This window comes from Rhinichthys klamathensis, unplaced genomic scaffold (assembly GCF_029890125.1).
Source record: "Rhinichthys klamathensis goyatoka isolate OS25496 unplaced genomic scaffold, OSU_Roscu_1.1 h1tg000123l_1, whole genome shotgun sequence".
Classification (NCBI taxonomy): Eukaryota; Metazoa; Chordata; class Actinopteri; order Cypriniformes; family Leuciscidae; genus Rhinichthys; species Rhinichthys klamathensis.
In genome coordinates, this window is record NW_026606660.1 from 6,967,659 (window position 1) to 6,983,192 (window position 15,534).

At 39.2% G+C, this 15,534-nt stretch overlaps 2 protein-coding genes across 2 annotated transcripts in view; both read left to right on the plus strand.

Moving 5' to 3' along the window:
• The first annotated feature begins 1,652 nt into the window (after positions 1 to 1,652).
• On the plus strand, positions 1,653 to 6,452 carry LOC130088854 (putative uncharacterized protein C6orf183). The gene is made up of 7 exons (XM_056255829.1): positions 1,653 to 1,848; positions 2,573 to 2,645; positions 2,751 to 2,861; positions 3,158 to 3,271; positions 3,359 to 3,553; positions 6,111 to 6,164; positions 6,435 to 6,452. The coding sequence occupies exons 1-7, from the start codon at positions 1,712 to 1,714 to the stop codon at positions 6,450 to 6,452; spliced, it is 702 nt and encodes a 233-aa protein (XP_056111804.1). The 5' UTR covers positions 1,653 to 1,711.
• The window catches only part of LOC130088969 (uncharacterized), a 58,042-nt gene continuing 48,923 nt past the window's right edge, over positions 6,416 to 15,534 (plus strand). Inside the window, exons 1-8 of the mRNA XM_056256006.1 lie at positions 6,416 to 6,635; positions 6,743 to 6,895; positions 7,001 to 7,102; positions 7,570 to 7,728; positions 9,280 to 9,350; positions 9,432 to 9,561; positions 14,936 to 15,139; positions 15,228 to 15,420. Coding sequence (XP_056111981.1) covers positions 6,498 to 6,635; positions 6,743 to 6,895; positions 7,001 to 7,102; positions 7,570 to 7,728; positions 9,280 to 9,350; positions 9,432 to 9,561; positions 14,936 to 15,139; positions 15,228 to 15,420 — 1,150 coding nt within the window. The 5' untranslated portion in view covers positions 6,416 to 6,497. The remainder of the gene's footprint in view (positions 6,636 to 6,742; positions 6,896 to 7,000; positions 7,103 to 7,569; positions 7,729 to 9,279; positions 9,351 to 9,431; positions 9,562 to 14,935; positions 15,140 to 15,227; positions 15,421 to 15,534) is intronic.

Sequence of the window (15,534 nt, forward strand, 5' to 3'; positions counted from 1 at the left end):
AGTTATCTTTGGTTTTCGTAAACTCATATTTGCTCGAAATATCATGTACATTCACTCTGATTTATCACTCCATTTTCTTCCTGTTACGCCTTAATTTTGTCACTTTAAAAAATAACCTCCAGAGCATGATGTATCCAACACTGTTCTTTTACAGTAAGCATGATGCAACTGAGGTGTTTGATTTACACTGAACAGTGTTTTGCTTTCCGATAATTTCCCCCAAAAGGTTTTGGGTTTTGTAACATGGCTTGGCTTCTAAACACTCGCCCAAAGTGACAAATTCTGTGAATGACAAAAAAAGATTGTTGGTTTCTGGACAGTTTCATTTCAACCCAGACTTAACAAGAGGGTTCAAACCTTTGCCAGTCTTGTTCTTTTTCTAGCTTTCACCCCTATGAAGGGCATCCAGATTGTCTATGGTAACCAAGGAGATGTGTCTTTTGAAAATGTATGAAATGTTCTCTTAAATAAAGTCCCTGTTGTTGTTTGATTGCTGATCTTTTTTTTTTTATTAGTGTGTATTCATGCACGTGTAGCAATCACGCTCATTCATATTCGCTGTACAATCAGTGGGATTGATTGTGTTAAGAAAATCATTCATAATGTTTTACTGCTCTCTGCAGGGAGGAAAACAACCCCCTAGTGACAATAGCTGTAAAATGTGGCCCGAGTCCTTGTGCACTCATTGGTGGGACGGCACCTTGGTGATGATCTCTCATTGGCTACCGGCTGCTTTTACCACGAACCAATCGGAGCTCCTGTATCCAAGTCAACTTGGAATGTTGTGCTATTTAAATCCAGAGAAGGTAAATCTGATTTATTAAATTATACATTGAGAATCGACTGATTGAAAATGATTCTCGCTGTATGGTTTAAAGTGACAATCTTATAAATGTCTATATGTCTGTCTGTCAATCTGTCTTTAAATATGTCTGTCTGTCTAAGGCTTGACTAACTCAGTCAACCCAGACGCTGTTTGGGGTCTTGCAATTTACAAGATCAGTATAAGGACTATTTCATGTGAAATCAAGTAGGCCTAATTTAAAAAGATGCTGTTCATGACTTCAGGTAGAGCTTACATGTCTGTCCTCTTTGTGTCAGCACAATACAAATGACTCACTTGCCTGCGTTTTCATCGCCATCTGCAGGTTAAAAGCCACATGTAGGCCTATAGCTGTATGTAGACAGACTAACACCTTTTGATACAAGCAAAGATATTTGCTGCACAGAGATGTGACACAGTGACACTACAGTACCTACTACATACACACAAGTTAATTTTAACACAATAATATTATTTTGTATCAAAGGAATGCTTATGGAAAAAATAATCAAATAATAGCCTACTCGTTCATTCTTTTGAGGATTCTAATTTGAGCCCTATAATAGCCATATACTAAATTTGTGTGTGTGTGTGTGTGTTTTAACAAACCTAGCTTGGGTTCAGATTTGAAGCTTTGATTTACCGCCATTCATTTGAAGTGCGCGTCTGTTTCTATAACAACTGCGCAACCACCGACCGACACAAACACTGAAGCAAACGTTTGGAACGTATCACACTTTTTTAAAGTTCCAAAAGCTTTAAAAGCTTTTTTTCTATCTATTGAATCAAACTGCTCTACATGCAACCACTACAGTCAGCTTTACAGCTGCAAGGACAGAACGGAACGACAGCATGAGTTTCTGAGCACAAACGGATTGTGAATTGAAGATGTCACAGACATATAGACTTGGCTCCTCGGTGAAGGTGGAGCAGCTGCAAGAAGAACTATCCGCTCAGATTCAGGCTCTGAGGACTGAGATCGAGGACAATGAGATGTTACATAAAATATCCTCAAAACCATACAGGTAACGTTAAGACTAATACAGAGTATAGTTCACCCCAAAATGAAAATTTTGTAACTACTAACTAACCCTCACACAAATAAAGATGTTGTGAAGAATGCCGATAGCAGCTAACAACTTGACTTCTATGGTAGCCTAGGCTACTTTTGGGGTAACAGTTATACGGTAAGCAAGCTTGTTTCCGCCACAGAATAAATATAAAAAAGGTGCGAGTTTTTATCTCACAATTTTTGCTGTTTTTCTCGCTGTTTTTCTCGCAATTGCGAGTTTACATCTCGAAACTTTGACTTTTTTTCTTACAATTGCGCAAAAAGTTTTTCTTACAAAACATACTTTTTCTTACAAAAGGTCGCAATTATCTTTTATATTGTTTTATTCCGTGGCAGAAAACAGCTTTATGGCTACCATCAATTGTTTGGTTACCCACATTCTTCAAAATGTCTTCTTTTGAGTTAAAGAAGAAGAAAGAAACTCATACAGGTTTGAAACAATTTGAGGGCGAGTAGCCTAAATGATGACAACATTTAAAAATGTTTTGGTTGAAGGTGAACTAACCCTTGCTTTCACTCCTATAACTTAAATGAGTCATTAACAAACATTATAAATTCAATTATGTAATGCTTAGCATTAATGTTCATTCTCAGTTAAAAAAATGCCATTGAACTTGATTCACCATTCATATTTTGTATCCAATAGACCAAACTATTACTCTTGCCAACTTTTTCAGCTCTGTCCATATTCCAAAAGATGCGTCTTACTTTCGTATGGAGAGGCAGCAGGTGCTCCTTAAAGCTCTGCAAGTGAGTTTGTACAGTTATTTGAGTTCTTAATTCGTTTTTTAAGCCCCTGCATCTGTTTATTTGACATCCCTTGTTGTCGTTGTTGCAAATGACCTGTGACTTTAGGTTTCGTCCACAAAGCCTGTTGTGTCACAAGCAGAAGTGGCTGAGAGAGAGATGGAGAGCTGTCTGACACAAGAGCACACACCTGACGGTCTACCCTTACTGCTGCATCAGGTCAGTTACGAGCTGTTTTATTGTGCTTCTTTCATAACTGATGGACTTTACACAGTTAATGACATGAACTGATTCAACACTGAACTGACTGAACTCAACACTGGACTCTTGTCTTTTTTTTAGAGCTGCTTTGCATCAGAATTTGAGTTTGCATCTGTTATTCTCCTGTTTATCACTGTAAATCTGCTTTGAACGAATCTGTATTGTATAAAGTCATATATAAATAAAGGTGACTTAACACAATTATAATCTTGTATTAAAAGCATTTCTGAAAATATTGGCTCCTTTCTTAACAGTTTTACACAGATCAAACGTATAAACTGGCACGGTGCAAATACCAGCTGATGCTGAGATGGAGGAGATTCGGTCGCCATTCCACTGTCTTGGAGAAACTATATCCTCAATATAAAGTAATCTAAAATTCTGCATTTTAGAATATTTTCATGCATTCAGTGGCAAAAGGAATCTATTAATCCTGTCCCCAATGCTTTGTGTAGAAACAGATCACACATTTAAGCAATGAATTTGAAGACTCTGTGCACCGGGCACGTCGTCTTGCCGTGTCCAGAGAGAAGGTCCTGGCAGGTGTGGAGAGCCCCGTCGCTGTGCTCACACAGGAAGATGTCATCATTTACCTCCAGTGGCTTATTTGTCATCTGCACTCCATCAAAAGCATCTTCAACTTTCTGCATGTGAGAATACATCAGAACACTGGGTAACACTTTAGTTTGAGGACCAATTCTCACTATTTACTAGTTGCTTATTAGCCTGCATATTACTAGCATATTGGCTGTTTATTATAATAATGTGTGCTATAAAGCACATATTAATGCCTTATTCTGCATGACCTTATTCTACATCCCTTAATCCTACCCAATACCTAAACTTAACCACTTACTATTAAAGGGATAATTCACCCAAAAATGAAAATTGTGTCATCATGTACTCACCCTCATGTTGTTCCAAACCTGTATGAGTTTCTTTCTTCTGCTGAACACAAAAGGTTGGGTTTACATCCAAACGGGAAGCAAATCTTTTCAAAGTTAGCAAAAACAACAACAAAAAAACAAAAACAAATGTGTTTTCATCAAGTTGTTCGAGCTAATGACAGTGGTATTGGTAACCTAGTAACCAACAGTAAATAAAACACCATCAGCAGAAACAGCCGCTACGGTGAAACAGTATGAAAACAATGGCTACGGTCAACTGTTTAATTACCAACATTCTTTAAAATATATTTTGTGTTCAACAGAAGAAAGAAACTATTACAGGTTTGGAACAACTGACAAAAATGACACATTTTTGGGGTGAACCAACCCGATCTCACGGCAATTCGTACGAATTTTACGAGGTGGCTAATTCGTACAAATTCGTACGATTTTTGCTAATTCGTACATATTTTACGACTTACCAAATTCGTATGAATTCGTACGAATGACCTACCCCTGACCCCGCCCCTAAACCTACCCATCACGTGGGTTTAGACAAATCGTACAAATTCGTACGAGTGAGGTCGTATGAATTAGTACGAATTAGCCACCTTTTAATCACTCGTACGAATTCGTACGAATTGGTCGTGAGATAGCGTTGGGTGAACTATCCTTTTAACAAGCAGTAAATTAGGAGTTTACTGAGGCAAAAATCATAATTAATAGTGAATATGTGTTCTCCAAACTAAAGTGTGACCGAACACTGTAAAAAGTGGTAACTTGCAATTTCTACCTGATTTAACCACTCAAAATGAGTTTTGTTGGTATAAAAGGTTCAGATATTGGTTGGTTCAGTGAGGTTATATTATACTTTTAAAACCAGTTCATTTACCAATTTTCAATGAACGTAACCAAATCGTCAAGACTGGGTGTCAGGATTCAGAGAGGGGGGACCCAGACGCAGAATGAGCAGGGGAATGATATTTATTAACAGAAGACACAGTACAAGATAGGTGAGGTGGGAAGTCCGAACAATAGGCCAGGGCAAACAACTGGAGAACAGGCTGGTCTGGGAAGAGACAGCTCCAGACACGACAGCAACAAGGCAGCAGCTTGAGGAGCTAGAGGCTTGGCACAGAGAGATGCAACTGCTGAAGCACCAGAGCTGGCTGCCAGGCCAAAGAGAGTCAACGACCAGGGAGGACACAGGAAGCAGCGCAGGAACCAACACAGGACAAGACAAAGACACACAAGGAAACATTAAACAAAGACAAAACAGACAAGACTGTCAGGGCAGAATCCTGACCCTGGGGGAGAACAAATGTAAAAGCAGTAAGAATTCTGAGTCCTAATACACTGTAAAAAGACATTCAGTTGACCTATAACTTAAATAATTGCATGTTTTTTTTAACATTATTTACTTATTTAATTACAAATTTAAGTTGCAAACATTATTTTGATGAGTTCTGTTGACATAATGTTGATCACTACATAAAGTTACATTTTTACATTTACATTTAGCTGACGCTTTTTATCCAAAGCGACTTACAATTGCTATATATGTCAGAGGTCGCACGCCTCTGGAGCAACTAGGGGTTAAGTGTTTTGCCTAGGGACACATTGGTGTCTCACAGTGGATTCAAACCCGGGTCTCTCACACTAAAGGCATGTGTCTTATCCACTGCGCCATCACCACCCCCCCACATAAATGTAATATTATATCATTTAAACTCAAATTTCTGTGTCATTTGATTTTTTTAATAACTTAATGAAATTGTCTTGATTTCTAGTTAGCATACTTTGCATAGATCTGATGAGGAGAGTAAATGTTGAAATGAAATGTTATTTTATGTGTTTTTTAGGAAAGGGAAAGATCTGTTAGTGTTTCATGCTGTTATGTTTCTGCTATGTTGTGTATGTTTTCGAAGAGTAGTTCTCATGGTTGGGTTGTGTGTGGCTTCATGAAGGTTTACACTACACTGAGCAATGACTCTGCTAATGCCAGTAATAAGTAATATCATACTTGTTCATTAAGTTTTCTTTTCATGCTAAGCTACAGTTAATAAGTTACTGCATGTGCTATGCTAGCTGTTGGTTATAACTGAAATGTAGAAGCATAACTGGTTCTGGTTCTTTTTTGTTTGTAATTAACTTCCTCTAACTTAGTGTAATTTGTTGAACATACAGTAATTACATAAAACATTTTGTTTAGAGTCAGTGTAGGGAGGACATGTCCATTTCAATGTCTATGATGTTTGTCAACTAACAATCAATGATAATTGATAAGAACAATCTGGTTTTCATTTTCATTATATTGTAGGTTCTTCATTATCTCCCTTCGACCGAGTGGAATGAGGATCAGATGTCCAACGCTGTAGAATTGACATCTCCTGCATATTTTGCTGGTAATGAATGTTATCTATCTATCTATCTATCTATCTATCTATCTATCTATCTATCTATCTATCTATCTATCTATCTATCTATCTATCTATCTATCTATCTATCTATCTATCTATCTATCTATCTATCTATCTATCTAGATCTTTTTCATGCTCAGACAGCAACATTACACACTAAAAGAAAGTTTAAAATGTGAAAAAGCATTATAGGTTCTGCTTAAATAAGTTTACATGTACTTTAGATAGAGATCTTTAACTGATAGCTACTGTACTCTGTTTTTGAGTCATCAGGGGTATTTGTATCAATGTCAGAAGTCCCCTTGCACTCGACCAATATAGAGGATTTTAAAGCACAAATGGACTTCCTCCTGTCACATTACAACATCCAATATGATATCAGCACCATCAAGACAGCTGGAGATGAAATGGAGCTTTTTAGTCTGGTAATCCTTACCTTAAAATCTTAAAATGAATTCTACAACATGATGAATTATTGTGCATCATGAAAATTGTTCCTGTCGATAATGTGATTTGTTTCTATTTTTTGTAGGTTAGTTACCTGTTTCAGACTGTTTTTAAAAATCAGGAGGAGATGAAGACCTTCTTGCAGTACGACAGCACTGAAGCGGCAGACAGGAAGTTTGGGAGAAAGAGTCCGAACATGGCGCTCAGAAAAGAGTCCAACTGGATTCCTCATATACAGGTGAGACAAGCCAACAGTATTTTTTTTTTATATGTGGTAATTTATGAACTATGTGATGGAATATGATATCTAAGCTCTATTGTGCCTCATGTGGGAAACAAACAGATGAAACCAAAGCGAGATCCTTGGCAACGAAAACAAATAGCCAAACTCATGGAGCTCAGATCAATGGATGAACTTCTCCAGATGCACAGCAAGTTCTTGGAGGTGAATGGCTGAATTTGCCACTCATATATTAATTATTTCATATATACTCCACTTTTTGTTAGGTTTGCTTTGGTTAATGTCAGTATTAGTTCAATCGCACTGAAGTTTGTCAGAGCACATTATATTGGCAACACTTTACAATAAGGTTCCATTTGTTAACTTTAGTAAACATGCACTAACAATTAAAAACTTCTAAAGCATTTATTATTTTTTTGTAAATGTTAATGACATTATTTACTAATACATTATTAAAATGAAATGTTGTATCTTTAAATATTATTTTTATTGGACCTGAGCTGAAATGAACTAAGAATTGTTGTATTTTTATTAACTAACCTTAAGATGAGTAAATTCTGCAACAAATGCATGGCTCATTGTTAGTTAATATTAGCTAATGAATTTACCAAAGTTACACTACTATACTCCAACATTACAATAATGGTCTTGTTTTGCACTTTCTTTTAAAGGAGTCAGATCTTCATAAAGTGACTGATGCTTTGAAGCATTACACTGCATCTGTCCATCAGCCAGAAAAACCCTCAAAGCCTCCATCCATCAGCACAGAAACTCTCAAAGAATCTTCTGCTATATGGAAAAGCATTTATAACACAACAAACAGGCCTCAGGTGAACATCTGTGTGAATAGTAAATTATATTCTCCAAGTCAACTGTTACGCAACGTAGAGAATTTATACTGTACGTGCGTCACGTTTAGGCGATAAAACTCTTCCGCAAAGGATACACCCGTGTATCCTCACTTATGACTCCTCAGGATGCCTCCTCACTCCGCGTTCCTCGCGGTGCAATTAGAGAATTGAGATGTTAAGATGGCTGAGCTCGATCGGTTTCCTGGTCATAGGACGGAGGACCGAGGAGGGATATTGAGAAGTACCTACAGAGCAAACAAAAATAACTAAATGAGATAATTAACAGGAGACAGGTGAAGGAGATGACTAATTGGATAGACTGGGGAAAACTGGGTTACAGGACTAAACCAAAAACACTATGAAACAAGGGAGACAGTTCATATAACATCAACATGAATCTTACTTTTTAAATACGTGTTCCTGGTCTTGTTATGAACAATTCTTCGGTGCACATTGTTCACAAGTTGGGAAGCGTGTTTTCACCACAAAACAAAAGATAAAAAAGGTCATTGCGACTTAAAAAAAAAGAGTATATTTCTCCCATTACGAGTATATATCTTACAATTGGCTTTATGCACAGCTTCACTACTTCCTGAACTTCAGCCAGCCCTTTGTTTCCTGTCTGACATTATTGGACAAACTGATTAATCCAGGTGTGCCTGGCCTCAGTAACAATAATCAGGCACACCTGGATTAATCAGTTTGTCCAATAATGGCAGACAGGAAACAAAGGAGCTGGCTGAAGTTCAGGAAGTAGTGAAGCTGTGCATAAAGCCTATTCTAAATTTATCTCTTGCAGTTCAGAATTTATAACTTGCAATTGCAAGTTTATATCTTATATCTAAATTCAGATTTTTTTTAAAAAAAAGAGAGTAAATATATAAATTATATAAATTTAAATTAAATTCTAAACTCGGAATTGTGAGAAATAAACTCGTAATTGTGAGAAAATTGTGAGAAATAAAGTCAGAATTGCGAGAAAAAAGGCAGTATTGCGAGATAAAAACCCAGAATCGTGAGAAAAAAGACAGAATTGAAAGAAAAAAGGCATAATTTCGAGATGTAAACTCGGAATTGCCAGAAAAAGGCAGATTCTGACATATAAATGGATTTGCGGGGAAAAAGGCTGAATTGTGAGGAAAAAGGCAGAATTGCGAGATATAAACTGAATTGCGAGAAATAAAGTCAGAATTGCTAGAAAAGGGTAGAATTGCAGGATTTAAACTTGGAATTGTGAGAAATAAAGTCAGAATAGTGAGATATTAACTCTGAATTGTGAGATACAAAGTTGGAATTGCAAGAAATTAAGTCAAAATTGCGAGAAAAAAAGGTAGAATTGTGAGAAAAAGGCAGATTTGCGAGATATAAATTTGCAATTGCGAGAAAATAAACTTGCAATTACCGTTTTTTTATTCTCTATTGAAACAAGCTTCCATACAAAAGAATACAAATATATCTTTCATATTCATTTTAAAGCAATGAGTCTATTTTTTTATTGTGTGCACATTATTTTCCTTTGTTTTTCTCCAGGTGGCCACTGGACAGGTTTCTCATTTATCTAAATATGCAGATCAGAAATGCTCTGAGAAAAAGAATAAAGGGTAATTTTCCAAACGCTAAAATGTGTCTATAATGTATGTTAGGGTTTCTTTTAACAACTCTTTGTCTCCTAACTGTTCTAGTCAAAGTAGCAGTGCTTTTCAGCGTGAGAAGTGTGAAGACACTGAAGAAGTTGCCAAGGAGCCTGTAACAGTCAGAGGAGCTTATGAATCTTTAATCTACCTGAGACACCTCAGGATCAGAGAACTCAAGGTAAAACTCATGAACTGTCATGAAAGATGTGAAAGGTTTGAGAGATTTTGGTCTTTCCTACAAAAGCACCAAAATGTAAATGTAAGTATTACCGCACTTTTTAAGATGTGTACCATGTTTTTTGGGGGTTTTTTTTTTGGACATGTACTATGGTAATACAATAATTTGTTGAAAGTCTATCATGCAAATACATAACTGCAGCCGTTAACGCCGGACAGAAGGGGGAGTCACACTACCATATGGAAAGAAGCGTAAATGGATGGAGAAGCATAGTTTACTGTAAATCTACGTCTTAGTGTTGCTTATCTTGGCGAAAGCCGAGTACAAATCAGCATGAAGTTTTAACATCTACTCTCGTGTAATGGAAATCATGAAGATCTGGATACGTCCAGTGACTGCGGTGAATAGTGCTGCTGGCAACAAGGGAAAGACCTCGTGACAGCCTGGAGAGACAGCTGACAGGTGGAAAGAGACCCCAATGGGGCTGGTAAGGGTTAGCTACCCTTGTCGGCAGTATCCAGCTCCGTGTTTACAGGATGCTGGAGACACCCGCCCAAGGCTTCTGAAAAATTAAAGAGAAAAATACCCCTAGAGTCTGCGAGAGCGGGGGCGGAAGATGACTCAATGTTGGACAACATGGTTAACGACTTAGGAATGGAAACGGATATGAGTATGGAGAGTAAGACTAGTTCAAGATCTGCAGTAAGTAAAGTCATTGAACTCCAAGTTTGTGTCTGTGGCTGGAGTAAGGCGACAACGGTCAGGGGTTTGAAGGTTCATCAAGGGAAAATGAAATGCTTGAGGGAGAAGGGACAAGGGCCTAGCATTGATCAGTACTTCTTACGAAGTCAGTCAAGTCAGTCGAATGAAATCCAGCGACAGGAAGCAAACCACAGCTCGCAGGATATCAGCACCCCTGTCATAGAGGAGAGGAGGGCTTGCACAGTTGGTGATGAACATATTCATACTTGTGAACCTGGTCAGACTAACCAGCATAAGAGAGAAAAGAACCTCAACGGGCATAGGCCTGGAGTTAGATGGCCAAGAGCTTGTGAGAAAACTGCATGGGACACGGTAAACACAGATCTATGCTTTGCATTGGAAAGATTAACTGGTACAGTTGAAAAGAAGCTGGATAAATTTGGGGACATCATTTACACATATGGAAGTGAGAGGTTTGGTGTGGAAAAAAGGAAGGAAAAAGTACAAACTACTCCTGGAATGTCTAGACGGCAGCAGAAAATTGAAGGGTTAGTTAGAGAAAGGAGACAGCTGAGGAAGCAATGGAAAAGAGCTGAACAAAGTCAGAAGGAGGGACTCAATCTCTTACAAAGGGCCATAAAAGATAAGCTGGCAACATTACGCAGAGCTGAGCACCTACGGAAACGCTACAAAAAGAAGGAACGTGCGAGGGCTAATTTCTATAAAGACCCATTCAAATTCCTAAAGAAGTTATTCACCAGGGAGAAGAATGGCACTTTAAAAGCATCTAGGGTTGAGCTAGAGAGATATTTGGAGGAAACGCATACAGATGCAAAAAGGCATGAGCCTATGTCAATTCCATCAGACATACCACCTATCAACCCACCAGAATACCAAATGGAGGTCTGTGCACCTAAGTGGAAAGAGGTAGGCTTCATCATCTTCAGGGCCTAATGGAGTTCCGTACAGAGTGTACAAGACTGCTTCAGGAGTTCTGCGAATTCTGTGGAAATTGATAAAAGTGGCATGGGAAAAACAGGTTGTACCTAGAGCATGGCGCAGAGCAGGTGGAGTCTTTATACCTAAAGAAAAAGATTCTACAAGCATCAGTCAGTTTCGTCCTATTTCACTATTAAAAGTTGAAGGTAAGATTTTCTTCAGCATTATTGCCCAGAGATTATCCACCTACCTATTAAAGAATGGCTTCATTGACACTTCAGTTCAAAAAGCGGGCATTCCAGGGTTCTCAGGATGCTTAGAACACATCAATGTTATCTGGCAACGAATTCAGTCAGCAAAAAAGGAGAGGAAGGAGCTCCATGTGACATTCCTGGATTTGGCTAATGCATATGGTTCGGTGCCACATGAGCTTCTTTGGGCAGCATTTGATTTTTTCAGAGTACCAATGTCAATAACAAATTTAGTGAAATCCTATTTTGGAGATTTGCAATTTAGTTTCTCAACTCCAAAATTCAGCACTGCATGGCAATGCTTAGAGGTTGGAATAATGGCAGGATGCACCATTTCTCTGCTGGCTTTTACCATGGCAATGGAAGTAATCATTAGGGCATCAAGATGGGTAGTAGGAGGAGAGCGCTTGGCTTCTGGGATGCGACTACCACCAATCAGAGCATACATGGATGACATGACAACCATGACTACAACAGTAGCCTGCACTAATCGGTTATTGGGGAAGTTAACAGATAATATTGAATGGGCACGAATGCAATTTAAGCCCTCTAAATCAAGGAGCATCTCGAAAGTTAAAGGAAGGGTAGTAGATAAAACATTCTTCATTAATGGTGAGGCAATACCAACAGTTTCTGAGATGCCAGTGAAGAGTCTTGGGAGATGGTACTATGGGGATCTAAAGGACACAGTTCGAGTGGGAGAAGTTAGACAACAAACAGTGGAAGGGTTGAAGAGCATAAACAGCTGTGCTCTACCAGGCAAACTAAAACTCTGGTGCTTTCAGTTTGGTCTACGGCCGAGGTTGCTGTGGCCACTGACTGTGTACGAGGTTTCTTTGACAACAGTGGATAAGCTGGAAGCGTTAATAAGTTCATACATCAGAAAATGGTTGGGAGTTTCGCGCTGCCTCAGCAGAGTGGGACTTTATAGTAAAGGAATATTGCAGCTGCCAGTCTCTGCTTTAACCGAGGAGTTTAAGTGTGCCAAGGTCAGACTGGAAATGACCTTAGTAGAGTCACGCGATAAATGTTTAAGGGAGGCAGCCCCTGTGTTAAAAACAGGTAGAAAGTGGTCAGCAAAGAAAGCTGTAGGAGAGGCAAAGGCTGACCTTCAAATTGGGGATATCGTGGGACAGGTACAGCATGGAAGAGGGGGTTTTGGGGTCAGTTTAGCTCCTCCTAAATGGCACAAGGCGGGCCCAGCTCAAACGAGGAAGCTAGTAGTCAACGAGGTGCGAAAGCAGGAGGAGAGGATGAGGTGTATAAAGGCCATTTCCCAGGCCAAGCAGGGAGAGTGGATGAGATGGGAGAGTGTGGAACAATGCAAGATGGGCTGGCAAGACCTTTGGTCAATGGAAGAGAATAGGATCAGTTTCCTTATTAGATCAACATATGATGTTCTCCCATCACCGCAGAACCTGAACCTCTGGGTAGGAGAGGATCCCTCTTGTCCTTTGTGTTCATCACCTGCCACATTAAGGCACATTTTGACAGGATGTAAGGTGGCTCTTAGCCAAGGTTGGTTTACTTGGCGCCATGACCAAGTACTGCGATGTTTGGCTTTAGCATTGGAAGGCAAGCATAGTATGAGTTAACAGTGCCATGGGAGGATGCGGTAGATGAGGCATATGAGAGGAAGAAACTGCGGTATGCTCATCTGGCCACTGAAGCAGAACAGCGAGGATGGAGAGTCCAGGTTTATCCAGTGGAAGTGGGTTGTCGAGGTTTTGTGGCACACTCTACAACCCGGTTCCTCAGAGACATCGGATTCAGTGGCCAAGAGTTGCGTCGCACAGTAAATAACTTATCTGAAGCAGCAGAAAGGAGCAGCAACTGGCTGTGGTTGAGACGGAAAGATTCTAGCTGGCTGTGTACAGTCCGCCACGCTACGGTTTCGTAGAATTATTGAAAAACTTGAAAAGTCTGTTGGTTTATTTGTATAGGTTTTATAGTATTTACAGTCATTACGTTCCTGTGTATATTGCGTGAATGATGGGTGGTTGGGCAGAGATTGTGTTTTTGCGGTAGGTGGTATGCCATTCGGAACCGTTGCTACTGAAACTGCATATTAATGCACCAGTGGGGCTCGACAGCCTTAGTCAAACGGGTTGGCGCGTATGGTTGGGTTGCGGAGAGATTGTGAGATTGTGGATAGGTCTCAGCAGCAGGAGGGATGTAGAGGTCAGTAAGCTGGGCTGAGTTGAGTGGGGGACGGAGGGGGGTGACTCTGGGACGCCAGAGTCACTGTCGAGCCCTCTTGAGGTGTCGTGGGCTAGTCGACGAAACACTGAGGACGGAAGGTGCCCACTTGAAGACCCTAGAGATGTCCCCTACTCGGCTCAATCCAGACGGTTGTCGTGCTGGTCCACTAGGGAGACCACACTGTAGTTGCAGCCGTCGTGTGTGCTGACGCGCCAAGTACACTGCAGCCGTTAACGCCGGACAGAAGGGGAGTCACACTACCATATGGAAAGAAGCGTAAATGGATGGAGAAGCATAGTTTACTGTAAATCTACGTCTTAGTGTTGCTTATCTTGGCGAAAGCCGAGTACAAATCAGCATCTACTCTCGTGTAATGGAAACCATAATACATAATAAAACTTGTTTTGGTTTTGGCACTCTACTGATACTATGGTTTCCTGCTTTTTTTTTTTGGTAATATATAATTTTATTATTATTACAGACAAAACATACAAATGAGTACTTTCTGAGATAGGAAAAACATTATTTAGTATATAAACTATGAATTATTATTATTATTAAGCTGTTCAATAGGTTGGTAAGATTTTTTTAATGTTTTTAAAAGAAGTCCTCAATCTCATCAATCAGTTTTAATTGACTGCTTTGTATTGTAATTTATTTTAAATTGTAATTTATTCCTGTGATCAAAGCTGAATTTTCAGCATCATTACTCCAGTCTTCAGTGTCACATGATCCTTTAGAAATCATTCCAATATGCTGATTTGCTCTTCAAGAAACATTTCTTATTATTTATCATTATCAATGTTGAAACCTATGTAAGCTTTTTTCCGGCATGGAATAAAAAAATTTCTTTTTATTTGACGTGTTTATATCTCCAGAACTGCATTTATTAGAAATTGAATTCTTCTGTAAAATTATAAATGTATTTATTGTCACTTTTGGTCAATTTAATGCATCCTTGCTGAATAAAAATATGAATTTATTAAAAAAAAATATTACTGACCACAAGCTTTTGAAAGTAGTAGGTTTGTGGCTTAAAACTAACGTAAATCAGGAGAATTATGACCATACCCTACTAAATTCTTTGTTTTGGTCAATTTTTCAAGAGGTAAGAAACTTTTTCTGGAGCCACATTTTAAATGCTTTTCTGAAAATGTGCCATATAAATACCAGGGTAATACCATCACAGTACTGTTTTGCATGTGTTATTTCTCCTGTTATAAGGGTTTTACTCACTAAAATACTGTGTTTTATTGAGTCCTGGCCTCTTGTTTGTGTAGCGCACTTGTTTGAGCATGCTGAACTACCTGCGCTCAGTGGAGAGGACTCTGGCGATGGACGCCGCGGGTCTGGAGTTGGTCGGAGGAGATCTGGTGAGAAGTATGGAGGAGACGGGCTGGATGAGTGCTGCTAAAAGACACGATGGCTCTACTGGAGCTCTTGGATCAAATCACTTCATCTACAACAGTCCGGTTGATCATAAGGTTCCTTACTTGCAGATTTACCCAGTGCTTTATGGAAAAACCAATGCAATGTGAAAGGCAGAGAGGGTAAATCTCTGTTCTGTTTAAGGTTCACTTTGCAGAGTTTATGGAGTTTCCCGAGGTGGAAAACCTCCATGATTACTACAGCACAGATGGGAGCTGCATCCACACGCAGGACCAGCGGGGTCTCTACATCATCTATGACGTGGCCCTGGTGGACCTGCAAGAGTTGGAGCAACATCTGCTGCTCACTGCGTCTCATTTCATACAGAGGAGCAGAGGTCAGGGCTCCCCTTAATTATGCTCATTTTCCAATATCATATACAATTCAAGTCAAATTTATTTGTATAGCGCTTTAACAACACCCAGGGTCCTATTTTAACGATCTAAGCCAG